At 34.6% G+C, this 22,336-nt stretch overlaps 1 protein-coding gene across 1 annotated transcript in view; it reads left to right on the forward strand.

Moving 5' to 3' along the window:
• The window catches only part of rab26 (RAB26, member RAS oncogene family), a 65,988-nt gene extending 44,102 nt beyond the window's left edge, over nt 1-21,886 (forward strand). The window contains exons 6-9 of the mRNA XM_026277414.1: nt 19,172-19,237; nt 19,368-19,424; nt 19,875-19,951; nt 20,850-21,886. Coding sequence (XP_026133199.1) covers nt 19,172-19,237; nt 19,368-19,424; nt 19,875-19,951; nt 20,850-20,952 — 303 coding nt within the window. The 3' untranslated portion in view covers nt 20,953-21,886. The remainder of the gene's footprint in view (nt 1-19,171; nt 19,238-19,367; nt 19,425-19,874; nt 19,952-20,849) is intronic.
• The last annotated feature ends 450 nt before the right edge of the window (nt 21,887-22,336 follow it).

Below are 22,336 nucleotides of genomic sequence, written 5' to 3' on the forward strand. Positions count from 1 at the left end.
ATCTATACTTTTACAGAAATAGTGCTAATTCTCATGCAAGTGTTTATAATTTACGGCACAGTAAAGACTTTATAAATTAAATAAAATGTATACAAACCCCCTTTGTTTTGCTGAAGAAGTGCATCAAATTTTTCAGAGTGTATGTGCATGGATAAATGTATAGATAGATAGTTAGATAGATACTGTAGATCCATGCATATTACTTTTTTCTGTCATTTATTCTGCCTAAACCGCGCCAGATATGTAAGAAAAGGCCAGACTTTATCCACACTTTCAACATGATGTTTGTTGTGCATCTGTACTGTTCTTAGTCATTGATCAAACACATGGACTCTCACAGATGTGCAGTGATTTTAAGAGAGCGAGAACGAGGTTGACAGAAAGTTTTGGGCTAATGATTTGTAAATGAGATGTGAGTTTAATGACTTGAGCATCAAAGAGAGGTATTGAGGCCATCTGTACTGCAGGTTTACAGCTGTGGGCCCAGTTATAAATACATCATGAAGTATTGCACCATTTATAACCATTAGCCACGTCGCAGGGGGACAGATCTCACCCCGGGCGTTTAAAGATCCTTATTAATATGTGAACATGTAAACACACAAGCCCCTCACACTCCCACACACTCTTTCACAGACACATAAACATGTGCAAACAAACAAATATCAGATGTTCCTCAGAGCAGAGGTTGCAGCTCACGCTCAAATACATTTGCATCTCAAGAAGCTTTTGTCTGCTGTCAGACTCATAACCATAAGGGACTTTATGTGTGTGTGTGTGTGTGTGTGTGTGAGACGCAGCACCTGTTCATTTGCACAGAGGCACTCAAGCCTCAACTCTTCTGCTCAGGTTAATCAGTGTAAATTAATGCTAATCACTGTGACGAAGCAGGAACAAAAGCCTGAGATACGGAAAGCCAAAGCCTTCACCTCACAGGGTTTTCGTTGTGTTTAAAATTAAAAATGTATTTTATTTTATGCATGTTATGCATTTTTCTTATTTTGTTATTATTATTAATATTATTCTCAATAGTAATGATAAATGCATGAATAATAATAAAATTTTATATTATTTATAAATATTATTATAATCATTGTTATTATTGTTGTTGTAAGAATAAACAAAATTAAATGCACTTAAATTAATGAATTTGTTTTTATAGTTTGTATATTGTTATAATGTTTTTGAAAGAAGCCTCTTCTGCTCTCCAAGGCTGCATTTATTTGATTAAAAATACAGTAAAAACTATGAAATATTATTATAATTTAGCTGTTTTCTGCATGTAATGTATTTGTGTGATGCTCCGCTGTATTTTCAGCATCATTCCTCCAGTCTTCAGTGTCACATGATCTTCAGAAATCATGAAAATATGATGATTTGCTGCTCGAGAAACATTTCTACTTATTATTAATGTTGAAAACAGTCGTGCTGAACAATATTTTTGTGGAAACTGGGATGCATTTTATTTTTCAGGATTCGTTGATGAATAGAAAGGTCAAAAGAGCAGCGTCAATTAGAAAATAGAAGTCTTTTGTAACATTATATGTGTCTTTAATGTCACTTTTGATCCATTTAATGCAGTCTTGCTGAAGACAGTTATTAAATATATATTGAACGGTGGTGTATATGTTAACCTTTATAATTTGACTGATGTATGTGCCGTCATGCAGCCATGATTCAAGCCGAGCGCAGCATCACATTAAGTTTTCTCTTTATTGTGAAGGCATGTGGCTCGCTGAATAAACATCAGCTTCTGTCTGGAATCCGGCTCTGAATCGTTTTCATTACTCTCACAGATAATTGACACATTCGGTGCTAGATAGGATTAATGGAGGAGAAATGAGTTTCACATGTTTGCATCAGCATCTTAGGTGGGTCTTTAATCAGCCTCACGGTCACTAATAAGCACGGGCTAAATCTCTTTCTGTGGCACCTTGGAGTATCATTAAAGCTGGAATTTTTTATCCACTTTCAGTAATTTACACATAATTGTTTTGCTGTTCGGTGAGATGATGAACGGTGTTGTGGTTTGTAGGTCATGCTTAAAATGAGGCTGAATGTTTAAACCAAGAGATAATTGATAATTAAAAAAAAAAAGCAAATTAAGGATTTGAGAGTGTGGAGGTGGTTTGTATGAAAAGATTTGTAAATACTGGCAGACAATACTTTAACGAAAGCAAAAAAATGAGAATACTTTGAAATAATGTTCCCTCAGAAACAGTAATTACATAGAATCACATTAAGTGAGACATGGTTTAAAGAAGAATGACTGAAATACTTTATTTCTTTTTTTTAAATGTAGTCCAATAATCGTTCTATTTATATTTTATGTAATTCATTTTCCATAATGAATCCAACATGTCTCTGAGCAATACACAGTAGTAGGGTTTCCATCCTGATTCATTTCTGACCAATTCTGTTGAATAAATGATTCAATGACTCACTTATGAAGACAATCTGTGTTGAATAAATTGAGTGAATGATTCATTAACCACATGAAGGCCATTGCTTGATTCATATCTAATGACTCATTCATAAAGACAGTCAATTAGTTCTTTCTGGAATGAATCTGTTGTGAAACGAATCAGTCAAGTGAATAATTCAATGACTAACTCATAAATCCAATGGCTTGATTTATTCCTGAATGAATCGTCGCTTTGAATAAATCTGTTGAATGACTGATTCAATGACTCAAAAAGATCTTTCCAGAATTATTCTGTGTTTTTGAACAAATTGATTGTGCAAATAATTCAATGATTGAATCACTACGGCAGTCACTTGATTCCTTCCTGAAGGAATCAGCATTTTGAACAAATCTGATGAAGAAATGATTCAGTGACTTACTTAATGAAGAAATCATTTAGTTTCTTCCTGAATCAAGGAAATAATCAAGTGATTCAGTGATTCAGACACTCATAAAGAGAGATTCAGTGACTCGTAACTTGATTGAATCCTGAACGAATTAGCATTTTTAACAAATATGTTGAATAAATGATTCAATGACTCACTTATGAAGACAATCTGTGTTGAATAAACTGAGTGAATGATTCGTTAAACACATGAAGGCCATTGCTTGATTCATTTCTGATGGATTCAAAGTTTTTAACAAATCTGTTGAACAAATGACTCATTCAATTAGTTATTTCTGGAATTAATCTGTTGTGGAACGAATCAGTCAAGTGAATAATTCAATGACTAACTCATAAATGCAATGGCTTGATTTGTTCCTGAATTAATTTTGAACAAATATGCTGAATGAATGATTCAATGACTCACTTACAAAGATGATATAACTTGTAGAGTAGTCTTTTTAAAAAATGTTTGGGCTGTATCACCCAGCCCTGAGGTTAAATGAACCTAAAAAGTTAATTCAAATAAGAATCGAACAAAATTTTAAACCGGTGTCAGTTTTCATGCAACCGAACTGCTGTTTCTCAGATCTTATGATTATTTTAGTGAGCAGGGCTCAGTGGCAATGCTTCTTTCAGTTTCTACACATGTTGAGCTTATAGATCTATATTAAAGATTGCGAGCATGTGTCTGCTACAGTATTTGCTGAAACACTCGGTTTGCCTGAATGTTCAGTCTTGTATTTCTGAAGTGTTATAAGCCTTCTGGTGCCGCCTTGAAGCAGCTGCTCTGTAAGATTGCACATAACCCTCTCTTGGTATTCATCGCTCCCTCCGACTCTTCCTCATCTGGCTTCCTCGCTCTTGCTCCGGGCTTCTTGTGAATGTCTCTGTCGTTTTTGCCGTAAAGTGTCAGCAGCTTTGAAATATTGCCCAAGTGACTTGTGGTTCATGAGACTGACGCTTCAGACATAAACTGAAGAAGCGTGATAACAGTTTCCACTCCGTAACATGCGAACTCAACAGCACCTCTGGCTGAATTCAGTGTGCTGTTACACACTATTGAGACGCTGTCTAGACTGGCAGAAGTGCTGATTTATTAATCACACAAGAGCATATGTGCTTTTTCAAGTGTGAAGACATGCATGCATTCCAATATAAATGCATATAGTTCAGAGTCAAAGATTTGATGAGACTCCATCTCAAGCCATTGCAAATATTTAATTCATTCATTTGTTTGTTTGCATATTACATTGCATTACAATTGATTAATTTCTAATTCTTTATTCAAATTTAATAAGTCATAATTGATTTCAACTGCATTCAAATGCATAATTTATTACAATTGAATTCTAAATTATAATTCGTTTTTCTATTAATACTTTATTTAATTAATCACTTATTTCAGTTGTACTCAAATTAATTATTTATTTAAATGTATTTGTTTATTTATTTCAAATTAATTATTTATTTATTTGAATGAATTCAAATTCAGCTTTTATTCAAATGTATCATTTATTTATTTCATTTTAATTTACAATTAATTATTATCTATTTATTATGTATTTATTTTGATTTAATTAAAGTTCATAAATGAATGGATTCATTTAATCAAATAAGAATTCATTTATCTAATTTGTCTTTGTGTATGTAAATGTAAATAATTTGGAGAATGCCATGCCATTTGATTAACAGTGATTTCTAAATATATTTGATATATTTTATATTTTATTAAAAAAACGTCATTATGCATGTAATCACTGAGATTCATGTTTAATTGCATTGCATTTGAGTAATTATGTTGTACCGTGTAAGTGCTTCTGTGTTGTTTTGCAGCTCCCTTGTTGTGATTAATAGTACTAGATACGTAAAACTGGCATTGACATTGAATAATAATACTAATTAAGGAACGAAAATTGGTGTATTTCCTCATTGCAATTGCAACAATTATATAAGAGCACAGTATTCGTGCTGTTTACACCATGCTGGTAACACACAGCTTTGCATGGTTTCTTGCATTGTAATCTTTCTGCAAATTTCATATTTATTCATGGCGAGTCGAGTTTGTCAGTGATTGTGTTTCTTATAAGGGTATAAACAGCAGAACATAAGAGCACTAATTCACCTCTGGCTCCGATTATTCCTGGGATTTAATGGTGCATTTTTAAAACACTGTTTTGCATGTCAGCTATAAGTCTGTGTTTTAGCACTTTATATCTAATGGCACTTCACACAGTGTGATCTTCCTCTCACATCACAAGCTCTTTTTCCTCTTCAGGTTTGTTTTCTGTCTCTCTCCCACACTCAGGTTTTGTGTTGTCCACCGACCGAGCTGAGAAATAGCCGCTCTCGCTCTGTTTGCTCTCTCTGAGTCCTCCAGCGGCGACTGAGCTCTGCGTGTCACTCAATCCCTGATTGGATTTCTGCCCTCGCTACCGTTTTATTGAAACCTTCGGCTCTCTGCGTTTCTCTGTGAGAGTTTCCCGCTGCGCCGCTCGCCGGCTGCCTTTGTTTGTGCGGTGACTGTGATCCGGTTATTATCGGTGTGTTTGTGTGTGATTAATTGTGTGGGTGTAATCTAAGCTGCTATTGTTTTGATCAATCTTCTCCCGAACTCTAGCAAAGCACAACCTGAATGCACAATCACTGACAATGTCTTTGATTAAAGCGCGCTTTCATGATTATTGGAGCCGTTTTATATAATCCTAGCTACTGGTTTCAGAAAAAAACATATGCACCGGCAATACACAATGATTTATTCATTTTAAGTAAAAATGGTGCCATGAGTAGCTTTTAACTAGTATACCAATTCCATTCCACCTTAAAATATGTGGAATGGGATCCTGTGCTGTACTGTGGATGTTGGAACCAGTAGAAATATCTGAGATTTTCCTCGAGAGTAAATGCAGAAATAGTCATCTGAGGACACAAAGTTTCTGCCGTCTTGACCCTCAGTGGCTCTGTCTCTCTCGCTCGCTCTTCTAAAGAGACCATGAAGAGTGATTCTTCTGTCTGTAGAGACTCCCACAGCAATGCATCAGCGCTCTTCTCCACCTAATTGACCAGCTTCACCCTCCTTCACGGCCGGTGGATGTTTGGCACAATGCCACTTCTCTTTCACGGTTTTCGTGTAATTGCACAAACGTAACCTTCAATGCTTGCCACTTATCAGTTGTAGTTATTAATAGCTTTAAACCTTTTAGCATACTGCATGTAAAACACGCACATCCTTGGGTCGCGTAGACTCATCCAGTCTGTATTTTCAGGGTTACAGTTTAGATTTGCATTTGCATTTGCAAGCAAACGAATATGATAAAGTGCTCACTTTACGAGCATTTTCAAAGGAAACTTTAAATGCATGTACTACGTGGAAACATGTTTTTTTCAGTAGAAGAAGAAACAAAACTAATGGCGTATAATTGAGGAGAATTGGAACAAACCCCAAGAACCGCAAAATCCGAGGGATATAATACTGCCTTGCAAACACTAAAAAAAACATGTTTGAGGGTTGTTTGGATGACAAATGGATCTGGTTAGACGCATTACAACCAGAAAAAGCCTTTTTCAGGAAACAATGTCTCTTTGTGGAGCTTTATAGGATGGGTAATGAAGAACAGACACTAGAGTGATGGTGCAAACTCTACTGTATGTAGTTAATGCATGCACTAGGTGGTGTAGATACTCTTAGAAATGGAGGTTATTTACTAAACTTGATCATTTCATCAAGTACCTTTAAAGGAAGAGTGGAAGTAATAATGTGCTCACCCTCAAAGCCATCCAAGACGAGTTTGTTTCTTCATCAGATTTGGAGATATGTCATCAGTGTCTCATCAATGGATGCTCTGCAGTGAATGGGTGCCGTCGGAACGAGAGTCTGATAAAAACACCACAATAATCCACAGCACTCCAGTCCATCAGTGAACATCTGGAGAAGACAAAAGCTGCGTGTTTGCATGAAGTAAATCCATGGAAAGTTTCTTTGGGGACCAAAAGTAAAATAAATAAAAAGCCTTTGAAATCTTTGTATCGTATGTAGTAGGAAAGAACGCCTTTCAGCCATTTTCACTCCATCCAGGAGTCATCCAGAAGGATAAGAGCCTGACTCTGTGAGCATGTCTGCATTATGTCCATTATTTCTGACCATTACTGAAGCTGACAGTCCCTTTGAAGACACACTTACACTCTCGCACACCCAAAGATCACACGCTAAATCTTTTAATTTCCTCTATGGGCTGAAATGAAAGATGACACAGAATTGCCACCGATATCAAACATTATTTGAACTACATTTCACAGCAGACGTCTGTGAAGAGCAGATTTCACTCTTTCAGCAAGAGGTGGAAGGAAACCCAATGCTTCGTCTGAGAGATGTGAAACACCGTCGTCATCGCTGCGATGATGCGTTTTGAGGTTTTCTGCACTCCTGCAAACTTTCACATGTATTTTCAGTGATAAAATGAAAGAAAGTCAGTTACTGCCTTCAAAACTCATTTAATGTTTTCAGCTATGGAGAGACATATCTCAGTCGTTTTTGTATTATATGGAAGATCGCATTAGTGTGTCGATGACTTGACGAACTCTTTTGCACTTTCATGCTCATGCATTACAAGCAGATCAGTGTTACCTGGAAATACCTGAAAGCAGTTCAGGCCGAGCTCAATGTTGGCGTCTTGGAAAGTCAATGCATTTTTCATGAGGGGCTTAAGAAGAAACCACAGAGAACTAAATCAATAGAGAGAGTCGCTATGTTTCATTCTTCAGGAGAGGTTTCACTCCCTTGTTCAATATTAACCCTGTAAAGCCTGACATATGAAATAACAGACAGAGAAACTAAAAACGGAGCAGTTCGTACAGCTTCCTGATATTTGAAAGGCCAAAAAAATAATGCAATTCTGATGTTTGTAATGTAAATCAATGGTAACTTAAATAGTTACTTAAAAAGTATCTCATATCTCCAGTGATATGTCTTAGTAAGATGAGATTTAAATGATGCAATGCAATCTGAAGAAATCAAGGCTCCTCAGAAGATGTGAGATGTTCTGGAGGCTTGAGAAGATCATTCCTCCTCTGAGGAACAGTGAAAGTAAAGCTTCAGGAAGTTTTGATCGTGTTGATCATTTAGAGGCTTTATGTCTGAAACCAAATCTAGTGTTGTGCAAATAAGTCCAATCACAGTGATTCATGCCGGAGAGTTCTTCTGTTCTCAATCACTGGGGAAAAACTGCTTGTGTTGCATCTGTTTTATGTCTTATGTCTCCAACTGCAATGTACAAATGTGCTTCGAATACAAATACAAAGTTTTAAAAGCCAAGAGGATAGAAAGCAACAAATATCATAAGAACCAGAATTGAAGCTACACCAGAGAGAACAAAGAAACCAATAAAAGAGTCTGGTTTATATCGTACTCCTCCAGTTTTTATTTTTATATTTTTTATCTGCCGGCAGGATGCTAAACCATCCAAACGTTCACCGCTTCTGGGTTTGTAACCGTACCGGACGATAGAAATCATGCAGATGCTGATTCTCTTTCAACATCTCTCTTGAAATGATATGCAGGTACATTGAGTTTTCTCCCGTTTCAATCCTGTGACCATGTGAAGCGCTTCTCAGAGGAACAAACGTCAAGAAGTGCAGGGCTTTGGGACTCTGGAGGACAGACACACTTTCTGACACCTTTTGAAGTGTTCGGCCAACTGAAGAACACACATCCTTTGACTGACACACTGCAGACTGACAGAAATAATAAATCAATTATTTATCAAAGTCACGTTGAAATGCACAAGTATTCTGAGATGAACAGAGTAAAAAGGTCCATAAGAATACAGGCCAATGTATTGTATCAGTGTGGAGGGTTCTTTAGCATTGATTTTTTTTTTAAAGACGTTTTGAATTATGCATTGCATCGTGTTTAAAGGTTTGAGAAAATGTCTGTAAATTGACGGGAGAAGTACTAGCAATCCATTTTCCTATTAGTTTTTTCTAAATATGGCATTTTTGTTCAGGTTTTTTTAAAAGATGAAAATAAAATGTTAAAATATTGTACTACAGTGTGTAGAAGGAACAGAATATTTCTTACTGAACATTGTAAAAAAAAAAAAAAAAAAAAAAACTTTACCGTGAAAAATATGGTATATTTTTTCATATTAATTTGACATTTTATAGATTCAAATTTACAGTAAAAAAAAACTTAAAGTAAAAAATAAAATAAAATATAACTGATGAAAAATGATATAGAAGGTGCACGATGTCATAACCTATAAATTATAAAACACAATTGTGACATTAAAATGCATTTTACATTATACAGTTCAAAACTAGCATATATTTCTATACATAACGGATCAAAAGCTAAGATAAACCATAACTATCTAAACCAAAACTGTACATTTAACAGGATTTGTCTGTTAATAACATGAAATACCCATTACATCCACTACAGTTTTCTCCTTATAGAGTACCACTGTATAGAGAACTCACCATAGTATTTTTACAAAATGTTGTTTGATATAATATCTTGATTAAAAATAACAATGTCAAAAATGAACCATATGCACAATGATATCAATAGCATGCACTAACAAAAAAAGCATACGTTTTATTTCCTCCTGACTTCAAGTGTCCCAACAGCGCAGATCTGAGTTAGCTCATCTGGGATGATTGACACATGTACACTCACTGAAGTTTTGAGCCAATCAGCTGAACCGTAAACGTCATGTGACTAATCACTGGAAAATGACGGCATGATGGCACTTCATCACACAAGAAAGCTTTATCCTGGAGATATTGTTGCATGCGTGAGTGATGCTTCACTCTCAGCCGAGCGTTGAGAGTCGTTTGGACCTGCTCTGATTATAATCCGTTTTGAAGGTCATTATTCATCTGTTTCCATTATGTATTCGTATGATTGCATGCTCACGTTACTCTTCGATCTTCTGTGTTTACCTCAGGGGATTCAGAGAGACTCGGTGTTCCAGATATAGAAAAGAACAAACAGTTCCCTCTGAATGAAACAGTCTCTGTTTGGCTGTTATTTAAAACGCTGATCTCTGAGACGAAACTGTCAGTCCGCTGCTTTATTATAATTATCTCACACACTGTAAAAAAATAAAAATAAATTCTCACTACTTCAAAATCTCACATGAGTAATTTGTCATTTAATTAGATTTCTTTGCAGTTAATTATAACATTTCTGAACTTTTTATCACAATATATATATATATTTTCAATAAATCGTGTGATGTTCATTAAGCATTAATAACTTTTTATTAGACCTTGAGAATAAATATAAACAAAACTTTTCCGTTTACAGTTAATCTCCACGAGTAGCTACCTATTATTTCAGGGCACCGTGAAATCATGATTTAATAGAAGTTTATCCTAAAAAATTGAGTCTAATTAAAATAATGAATACATTTGAACAATTTCATTAATCTTTTAAAATGTAAATATAATAATACACTTTTGTCAAATAAGAAGCTTCATGACTGGACTGTATAAATTAAAATGTGGATGAAAAATATCTTGGTTTATGATTTCTGTCATAATTTCTTCAAGTTAGACCAGACTTTTATTTTGGTGGGTTGTCTGAAAGTTTTTTCTGAGGGTGAAGTGAAGATGTGCTCATATATTGAGCATCACATCAGTTTGAGTTTGTGCATCGGACGAAACCTTAACTCCCAGACTTGGTCGCCTTCACTTCTGCTGTTAGATCCATCTCGAGTGAACTTTCTATCACGATCTCGATATGATCTGGTTTGTGGTCCAGCCGTATTTCAGTGTCAGAGCGGCTCAGGTCATATTTCTGCTGGCTGACAGATTAAACTTTCTCTGATCTCCTGAACACTACAGACTGGATAAAACACTTGTCGTGGAAAATGTGTTCATGTGAGATTTAATGTTTTGTGTGTCATTTGAGTTCAGATGAACTCTAGAAAATGCTATACCGCATAAAACAGTCCACTTTAAATGATATATATATATATATATATATATATATATATATATATATATATATATATATATATATATATATATATATATATATTCTGACAACTTTTTGATAGGGTTTTAAATTATATATATATTTTTAATCTCTTTTTCACTTGTAGTGCATTGCATTATGGGGCTACATATGTATGTATTTTGCCATAAATTCATGAATACATTATTATGTCACATGTAATATGACATTAATAAACCAGGTAAAGTTAACTGTGTGATCAGTTTTCTTTGTTGTATTGTTAATACACGAATACACTTATATCTGATATTTTTTTTAATAGTTAATGATAGAAAATATAAGCTGTGTTTTTTGTAGTTATATTTATATTTAAATCATATTGTAATATTTATAAGTATTAGTTATAATAGTTGATAATTGTGTGTCCATGCAACTCAATTAAATCAAATCAAATAAAAAATCGAATTAAATTAAATTAAATTAAATTAAATTAAAAAAAATAATAAAAAATAAATAAATAAAATAAAATAAAATCGAATCGAATCAAAAATTTAATTAAATCAAAAATTAAATTTAGTAACAAGACATAATAAAATTCAGAAATCTGGAACATAATTTTTTATTTTTTTTTATTTCACACACACACACACACACATGTATTGTACATATAATTCAATATTAATTTGTTGCATTTGCGTGGCCAGTTTAATGCATATATTCTCTTTAAATGTCTTCTGTGTGAGGTTGGATTGTATCATTGCTGTGTCCTGTGCTCTAACACTTGCTCACTGTTTAATGTTGTGTTTAATTTTCTCATAATTTCCATAAACTGCACTGTGCTGGACGTTGCAGGTGAAATGTGAATGCAATCCTTCAGAGTCTGTTCCAGGTCTTTAATGAGCCACATCTACACTCCTCAATCTGTAAACATAACCAAATTTTTCTGCCCCCAAACCCCACGGGCAGGCCAGAATTGTGCCATTTGTTGTGCTTTCCGTTGTTTGCAATTTAAAAAAGAAAATCAATGCTTCTCTCTGGCTCCTTTATTGTGAAGCGGAGTGGAGTGGCTTTTAAGGAGGCTTGCATTAATATGGAGAAGAGGACAGCGGCTGTATACAGAGAGAAGAGCTTCTTCTTTTTTTTAAATAAATGATCTTCCTATTTATCAAAGAATACTGAAAAATACACATTTCGCACATTTTTCACACAAATATTCAGCAGCACAACTTTCTCCAGTTTATAATTTATTTACAATAAAATAGTTTTCTTTTTTCACTGTGTTTTTGATTAAATAAATTCTGCCTAGGTGAGTGAAAGACATCTTACACAACCATTAAAATCTTCCCAACTCCAAGCTTATGAACACAGTGTATAAAACAAGCTTTGCCCGAGTATTTAGTTAGTTTCAGATCAATAAATCAAACTGTAATACTGTATATATTGTAAAGTAGGACTATTAATAATTAAAATAGCACAGATTAGGTTTGAAATCTCTTCTGTTTTCTTCAGGAGTTTTAATTCGTTTTATTCCCCCCTGCTCGCTCTTGTCCAGGTTGTAATGGAAAAGTCTAATTTTCTTCGAGAGGATGAAACTAACTTGAGAAATCAGTAATGGTTTAATCAGACGTGTGATTGTGGCAGAACAACTCGACTGATTACAGTAGTCTGTGACAGAGCCATTAAACACAAGAACATTAGACCACAACCTGCTTTTCCTCAGTCTGTCTCGTCCAGAGGTTATACCATAACAATATATTAGTTGTCAGAGCGTATATTGTTATTATATCATGAAACAGAGGATGGGATCGTGTTAAGGACTGGATACAAATGTAGCACTTCCCTATTTCACATAATACCTCCAGTGTCCAGGATGTGGCTTCTGTAGTGTTCCCTTACGTGGGTTATACAATATCTCTCGCTTTGATATTCATGAGGATAGGATGGCTCGTAATATTAACTGTACTAAACTGCAGTATTAGCTAAATTTAGCTTTAATCATTAGCTTTAAAATTAATAATGCTGACAGTCTGTGTCAATCTCATCAAAATAAATGATTTAAATGAAAAAACTCTTGCCGAAGATATGATGATTAAAAAAAAAGCATTACTACAAGGTAATTATAATAAGGCAATAAGAATGTTTTATGTTTTCTTCTGTTGTTTGTATAAGTCATTTATATATTTTGAGATAATAATGTTTTTTTTTTTAATATATATACAAATTTGAAAACATTGGACATTTTGGTGTGTTACAGAATGACATGTTGTGAGCATTAAAATGACAAAAATGTATCAGTAAGACATAAATATACACACCTAGACTATATATATATATATATATATATATATATATATATAAATACGTTCTTTTGAACTTTCTATTCATTAAAGAAACCTGAAAAATAAAATGTATCACAGTTTTCACAAATATATTGAGCAGCACAACTGTTTTCAACATCATAATCAGAAATGTTTCTCGAGCAGTAAATCCGTATATTAGATTTTTTTGAAAAGATCATGTGACACTGAAGACTGGAGGAATGGTGCTGAAAATACAGCTTTGATCATAAAAATAAATTACATTTGAACAGATAGTTGCATAGAAAACAGTTATTTAAAATTGTAATAACATTTCAGATTTTTTTTACTGTATTATTAATTAATTAGTTAGTTTCATTAGGAGATTGCATGAGAAAATGCACACAGCACAGTTTGGCAAGGTTTCTTTGAGCAGTGCATGAGGTCAGGAGATGGATCCCTGGACTGAAGCTGGAGCAGATGATTGAACAGAGAGAGGAAGTTACTCTCATACAGCACACAGCACTGATCCAAACACTGCGATGAGGCATCAGGACGCCCAGCGGGAACACAGAGTGGGAGACGGGGAGGAACAGAGCAGATGGGAGGTCGTGGAGAGTGTGACACGTGTGGGAGAGACACCGCAGAATCACTTCTGTGTCACGCTGAGATGATTGTGACCACAGAGGTGCAAGAAAAAGACCAGCCAGACTCAGTCGGCCTCTTTATTCTTGGCTCAGATGAACTGACCATCACAACTCATGCATATAACATCAAACAGCCAGTGTTACTATCGTAAGGGGAAACTAAAAACAGAAATCAAATGTAACAACACTAAAATGTTATTAGAACTAATTGTTATTCAATTCTGAGTAAGTCGGCTGAAGTAACTAATACTAAAGGAGGATAAAATGACTAAAACTAAAACTAAAATAACTATATAGTATTTAATAGGAATTAAGAGTAGCTGATAGTAGTAAAAGCTGTTGGTCAATGGCAGGAATTAACATGATCTGAATTGTGCCATTTGGGCAGTTAATTCTGCAGCCATTTTTATATTATATATATATTTTTTGGAGCCAGTGCAATGTGTGAATTGTAAATGCACAATATTAAATCAAACTCATGCATAGAAACTGTTTAGATCAGAGCGATGTGACTGATTGAATCTCTATGCAAAAATACTGTATTTGGAGGATTTTTTTCTTCACCTAATTTTGTAACAGAAGGCTGTAAAAATCGCAACAGAATAACGTTTATAATTATTTTACAAGATTCAGTTTTTAGTGAAAATGGTGTTTTGGCAGATTAAATGTGATTTCACTGAATTTACAGTCAGAAACAGTAAAAGGACTTTGTTGTGATTATATTTCATCTTGATGTTTCTGTTTTGACTGTAAACGTATGGTTATTAAAACAAAAACTAAACCCATGAAAAGTTGTTGCTTGAAAAAAAAAAACTTTAAATTAAAAATAATAATTATAAAAAAATAAAAAATACATAATTTTGATTATATTGCTGTACTAAAATAACAAAAACTTAAATAAATTATGCATTAAAAAAGAATGCATATATAAGAAAACACAAAATTATTAAAACCTACACTAAAATATTAAAACTGATTCAAATTAATAACAACTAATTCAAAATATTAATATGAGTTATAATAGTATCTCAAATAACCCTGACATTTTCAGTCTAAAGTATAGATTTATTTATTATTATTAATATTTTGTCTAAATAATTCCATAAAGAGCGTTTAGCATCTGAAGAAACTTTCTATTTCACAAAAGCTTCTCTGTGCAGAAAGAAGGTTCTTCAGATCATAAAAAGGTAAGAAAGAGACTGAATGGATCTTTGTGGAACCAAACAAAGCTAAGCACTCAGTTTTTAGGAGTGCATGTATTCTGTCAGAATAATGCTCTGTTTTTAGCCTCTTGAGTAACTTTCTCTCAGTATCTTGACTGTAGCTGGACTATGTAAAATCATGAGTAATTTATAGTTTGACAAACTGCTTCCATCGCTAAATAAGATGAATAAACCCGAAGGTATCTAGAAAGGTGCTCACTCATTCACTCTTTCTTGTCCTCTTCCTCCGTTTATCTTCTCCTGATGTAAAAGTGAAACTCCAGTCCATTTACTTCTGCATAACTCTTTCTTCTTCTCTTCATCTCAGTTGTGTTTATCACCATTTACTTTGATTAACTTCACATTATTCTCCCTTCATCTTGTGTTGAAAAAGCTTTCCTCCTTCTCGCCACATCCTCTTGTTCCTCCATCTATATTCTCGTCATGCTTTATTGGACGTTTTGGTAAATAAGTCTCATTTATCACTCTTGCTCTTCCATGACATGAGATCCTGATGTGCACGTCCTCATCTGAAACACATGCACTGCGTCTCAATTTAATGCTTTAGGAGCCGAGTCTCTCTCTCTGTGTTTGAGGATTTCAACATCAATTACTAATAGCTGTGCTTTGCAGTATTAGAGAAAATTGGGTGCAAATGTAAAATATTTTAGCAAAAAAAGAAAAAGAAAGAAAGGTTTTATTGAACACTTGATGGAGCGACACATTTTGTGGGAAAATAAATCATAATAGTGGTTTGTTTGGTTTAAAAATCATATAATTGTGAGTACAAGTACTTTAGTATAAAAGCTGCTTTTGTAATTACTTCAAATTTTTAATATTATTAATTTTTTATTCTTATATGTAAATTAACAAGACCTTTGTTTTATAAAAAAATATATTCTGCAATTTTATTGATTCCCATTTCCTAAATAAATATATAACATTTTGTAAAACATTAAGTATTAGATCGAATTAGAGCAGAATTAACTTTAATTTATTCTCATGTTGCGAGCGTTAGCAGCATTTTCATGTTCAACAGAGAATGTGGATGTTTGGGGAAATGCTGTGGTGACTTTTTGATCCATCTAGTGGTCTAAATGAGAATAAAATACCCTAGATATCGTTTTAATATCGGCTGGTAGCACAGAATAGATGAAATGGGATGAAATCATACCAATAAATAAAAATCCAATCTCAGCTGTGAAGCGCACTTTACTTTCTTTACTTTTGTGATGAGATGAACATACAGGATAATCCTACAATAGATGAGACGTGCATGACCCATGAATCTCCAAGATTTGTTGAATAACTGATCAAGCCGTACTGTTGGTTTGCAGGAAATATCTTCATGCCACGTTATTATTTCCTCACGTAGAAATGTTATGATGGATTACTAAGTCAGAAGCATTGGTCTGAAGTTAAAAACTTGATGGATTTGTTTCTTACAAACACACAGCTTTTGTCTTCACACGACAGTAACTGATGGACTGGAGTGCTGTGGATTATTGTGATGTTTTTATCAGACTTTCATTCTGACGGCACCCATTCACTACAGAGCATCTAATGATGAGACACTGATGCAATGCTACATTTCTACAAACCTGATGAAGAAACAAACTCGGGTGAACTATTTCTCTAACTCTGGGAATTTAAAAGAACATCTGGATTAACCATGCATGCATTTACATCTGGTTGCCAAAAAGATTACATATCTGTGTGTTATCTAAGACCTGGTGGGGGGGGGGATGCATTTAAAAAGATGGAGAGCAAACGGAAACTTCTATTCTATTTTTATCCTGAGCAAAAGCACATTTGTCTCGCGCTGGTTGCAGATTTGTCAAGATAATATAGTTTGTAGCTTCTGATGAAATGTCGTGTTTATTCGGAATGTTGCTATTTAAGCGAAACTGTTACTTTCCTTTGAAACATACCTTTAAAGAAGTGCAGCTCGACGCCAGAACAAGTGAATATTCTAGAACCTCAATACACAACATTGGTTTGTGTGGAAATAATTAGCTTGAAACGAGTTCGTCTTTCTTTAGAACAAATGCATATTCACATGATATTTAACTTATGCTCTTAATGCAATGCCGCTTTGAATTTTGCATCAGATAAAAATTCACTTATGGCATTTTTATAGGCTCTGTGCTAAATCTCTTGTAAACATTCATCTTAAATGATTGGTTTATCAACTGTTTTTGTAATCTGAGATTGGCCTACTGTCGGCCAGAGGACTCTTGAAAGTCAGAATAACACAACTCAAACATTCAATACAGCCTTCTTGCCTTAATGAATTATTTTTCAGCCTATGAAGGAAAATCAAGCATATCGGTGGCCCGGTGTTGATTGTACTTTCAACAAAAGACTGGAAGCAGAACATGAAACAAACACAGCAGAGGGATCAAACGCTGCTCCATCTCTTTCCTTCTCCTGTTCCTGGCCCGGGGGGAAATAAACATGCACACTGATATAGTACAAGGCTTTAATGACAGATTGCTAAATAGCACTGTTATGCTTTTTAAATGCAAATGAGGGTGAGTGAGTTTCGGAGGCGTGGAGCGAGCGACCCATTTTCAGAGTGTGTGATGATGAGTCAGGGTACGAGAGCGTGGGAGTGCGGCCGCATTTAGACCGATGGAAAATAAATGCTCATGCGAAAGCAGAGATCCGGCAGAGATTTCACTCAGACAGACTGTGCAACACACTTCTTTGTCTTCTGCATGCATCGAGGCAAATGCATGTTACAGAAAAGCGCATGCTGTGATAAATCCCGGCCTAAAAGACTACTGTTGCTGAGCTTAAGGTGTGCTGAGAAGAGATGTGCATGTCTTTGCATTTTATTTATTTAGAACGGAGCTGTGAAATAAGCATGATAATGAATGATCAGAATATTACATGGGGTGGCTATACGTCCTCTGTATTTCTTGGATGGGATTTTTAAATTGCCTGAAATGTCCGGGATCGGCTTTGTTTTCCCATCATTGATGTACTTGTTAATGACTGAAAAGTAGTATGCATGCTTTTTGTGCATTATAAACCAATCCAATGATGCTGTGCAATGCAAACTGTAGTCCAAATCAATAGGAAAACAAAGCCAAACCTGGACTTTTTAAGAAATTTACAAATCCCAGCCTTGACAAGAGGATATACAGACAATATGAACCCTTTTTGGTTGATAAGAGTTTTCTGAAGACTTCAAAAAATGTCTATGGTCCAAAATCATTCCACATATCAACATTATACATCTAATATCTCCTGAATGATTTACACCATTTCATCAATTTTCTGCCAAAGTAAAAGCACAAGGATCTTTATAAGAGTGCCTAGGTTTGAATGTTTGAAGATAAAAATACATATGCAATATCACTTATGTTGCAGTTCAAACTACAATACATGTCCGATAATGTAAGCGATGTGAAGTGACATTCAGCCAAGTATGGTGACATATAATCTGAATTCGGGCTCTGCATTTAACCCATTCAAAGTGCACACACACACACACACACACACACACATCATTTACGCTGACAGATTTGTTATTTTTGAGAGAACTGTCCCTTTAAGGTTTAAGGTTTGGCTGACCAAAACCCTGATTTAAGGTTTATATCATGTCATGAACAGAGCAGGTTGGGTTAACACATGTGAACACACACATTAAATAGTTTCGATTTAACATTAACACTTAAGTTTGGGGACCAGTTTTCACTTTTATAGTTGTTTATTAGCATGCATATTACTAGCATAAATTGTCTGATTATTAGTAGCCTACTTACAGTATAAAGTGCATACTAATGTATTAAAGGCTATTGCATCCCATCACATTACTAACTTACTAACTATTAATAATCTGCAAATTAGGAGTTTATTGAGGCAAAATTCATATTCGATAGTGAGTTATTGAAGATTGGTTCATTAAACTGTGTTACAGAATACTAAGTGGTGTCTAACCCTTACTGTTTGACTCGATGTGTCACTGAATTTTATTACTGCTATGATTCCCTTCTCTCAATATTAACAGGAGGCTTTCATTAACCTGAGGTCAGGCTTCATGTGTCCGCAGGGCTTTTTCATCACTCTCACCATCTTTCTCTTTTAATCTGTCTCTCCTCTCCCGAATATGCCGTTTCTCCTGGAAAAATATTACATCATGCATGTGAGATTGTGGTCCTCTGCTGTAAGTTTACAGTAATTGCTGTACGTTGTTCTCTTTCCACAGGCCTGGCTCACAGAGATCCACGAGTTCTCTCAGCAGAACGTTGTGATCATGCTTCTGGGGAACAAGGTGAGTGCACCTGCCGAACCTATAGATATACGTCATGTGAAACCTTATCATTCATGTAGACGACATAGAAGACGAATGCATAATGCACTGTTTATTGATTGATTCATTGATCGATTGATTGATGTTTCAGGCTGATTCCACACATGAAAGGATTGTGAAGAGAGAGGAGGGTGAAAAACTGGCCAAGGTTTGTAATGTCCTCACACAAGCACTAATACTTTTCATTATTTATTAGTAAAACCTTTTTTTAAGGGAAATGTGCTGTAACTTGAAACTTATAACAGTAACTACAAATCAACTGCAGATTAGATAAATGCACATTTAGTCTCTTTTATTTATTTTTTTGAGAGGTTGCACAATTATTAGTACATATGTGACACAAATAAACTTATGCACTTTTTTTTTTCAAATACAAATCATGATTTTTTGGAATTCCTCATGTCTTATTTAGACTCTATTATTGTCTTTAAAATGTAAACACTGTTTAAATTAGTTATGCACAGCACATGTGACACAAAAACAGAAACATGTGCATTGATCCCACTCTTTTTAAATGCAATGTGCATTATTTTGCATGTTAATTTGTGTCTGTATGTTATAAAGAAGCAAGAAGAGCATGTATTCTTTCTCTCTAAAGGAGTTTGGCGTTCCCTTCATGGAAACCAGTGCTAAATCAGGTTTGAATGTGGAGTTGGCCTTCACTGCTGTGGCCAAGTAAGTCATTCATTTTCAGACCGCAGTGCATAAAAAACAGGTGAAAACAGACGGCTGAATTCACTAATACAGTTGTGCAACTTTCCCATATGTATTTCAGCACAAATTTCAATATGCATCTTATTGATTATTCTTTCAATCTAACCAGTTTGTACCGGCTAAAAGTTCATTTACTTTTATGCATTTAGCAAACATTTTTAGAGTTTTAGAGTTATTTAAATTCAGTTTCAGTGCAAACACACCTCTTTTCTATGTAAATGATTATTAAATTGCATCGTACTGACAAACCTAACGTTTGCCTGTTGCAATTAGTGCTGGGTAGATAACTTAATAAAGTGTAGTCTGTTACTGATTCCAAATGTATAATGTATAATGCAATGCATAAATAAAAAAGTTGCAGTAGCTGTAGTCTGATTACGAGTATTTTTAAATGTAATCTAATCTAATCACAAGTACTTGGTTTTTGGAGGCTGATAATGTAATCCAGATGAACATGTAACAGTTAATTGGTGCAATTAAAGATGCATTGGTGGCATTTTGATTTTACTGGAGGCATAATCCAGTTTAGCCAGACTTATTCACAATAATGTAGCTCAAACTGTAGCTCAAATATGAAATAATGGTGCTAGGATGATGGAATTGATTGCCACCAAATGCATGGACTGATAAAAATTCACAACATTAAAGTGAGTTTGGATAAAAGCATCTGTCAGACGCGTTCAGTGTTGATTTTAAGGATGTGTTTGCACAGTTACTGTGTAATTGCTTCACTGAATCTTGTGCTAAACAGCCCAGACATGATGTGCAAATAAGCACGGTTATGAGCAGGCGCAGGATGTTTCAGTGAATTCCCCCGGAGCTTAGAGAGGAAACTGATATCTCCCTCCTCGTTTCTCAGGGAACTGAAGCACAGGGAGATGAAGGAGCCTAACGAGCCCAAGTTTCAGCTGCAGGAGTATGTTAACAAGGAGATGAAGGGAGTCGGATGCTGTCGCTCCTAAAGCTGCGCTCGCTCGTGCACGTCCGTCTCTCTCTCTCTGTCTGTTTGTGTGTTTTTCCACTTTCATCCTCTTCTCTCTCATAAACTGGATGCCTGTCAGATATTCTGCAGCTCTGGAGACTTTCATTTTCATACGCTGCGTTCTTTCTTTGGACCTCCATGCACTTCACGGCTCGCAAACAACAGCAAAACAGAGAGATGCAGTCATCAGAATGCAATAGGCACATGCTTAAATATTCACACCCCTAATAAACACAGACCCACCTCTCCAAGCAACTGTGAATGTATGTTCAACACTCATGACCAGTGTCTCAAAGTTTGCTTTTATTACATGGAAAAATCATCCAGTCGTCCAATTACTTAGATGCACTTTTCTGTGGCAGCTTCACTCGAACCCAATTATATTCCACTTTTACTGTTAAAAATAATCACAAGTGTGTCATAAACGTGGCTGTTCAGCATAAGTGTAAAATCATAATTAACAAAGACTTCTCTTTTTATAAAATGCGGTTTTCAGTTTGTTTTGTAAACGTCTTACAAAATGAGTCCTGATGCACTTTGTAAACACTGAAAAACTAGTGGAACTAGTTTAAATTGCGTCATTTTATTATTTTATTTATTATTTTAATAAAACTGCTTGCATTTCTTGATTTGTGTCACCTCCAAATGTTTTTATTATTATTATTATTATTCATCTTTCTGTTTTTAAAACCTTGGTTATGATAATTGTAAACTTGTCATTAGTCTCTTTAAGGTTAAATTCGCTAGACTTTCTCTGTACAATTTGACAATTTCTCTTTTTTTGAATAAACAATCACACATTACAATACAATCCAGCTAATCGCTAATTGCTAATCGCTAATCGCTAAAGCTAATCGAGGACATAATGGAAGATTGTTTTATATATGTATATTCAGATAAATAAAGAATTGCAAGAAGTTGTGAATAAAAAGTAAAAAGAGAGATAAACTGAGATAAAAAATTCACAATTATCTTTTTATGTACAATTTGTTTGTCAAAAAGAGTCATGCTCATATTCATATTCGCTCCACTTTTCTCATTGTTATTTGTCAATGTCTTTTCATAAAATATGACCTAATATGAAAGATGAATGTATGTATTGTACATATGAAAAACATCATATGGCATTTACAGAGGTTTGCATAGCATATAATTAATGTTTTGTTAAAGATTTAGTATCGTCATGTACGCTAAATAAATATATAGAAGCTTTAACTAGAATTAGTAGCTTTAAGTGATGTTCAGAATGTGCCAGAATTTAATAACTTGATGTTATGTTGATAAAGTGCGTACTGTGGATCGTTCAGTATATCGTGCTGTACAAATATGTTCATTTGAAGAGTTTTCAGTACTATGCGTTTGCA

The sequence above is a fragment of the Carassius auratus genome, chromosome 12, assembly GCF_003368295.1.
Source record: "Carassius auratus strain Wakin chromosome 12, ASM336829v1, whole genome shotgun sequence".
In the NCBI taxonomy this organism is placed as follows: Eukaryota; Metazoa; Chordata; class Actinopteri; order Cypriniformes; family Cyprinidae; genus Carassius; species Carassius auratus.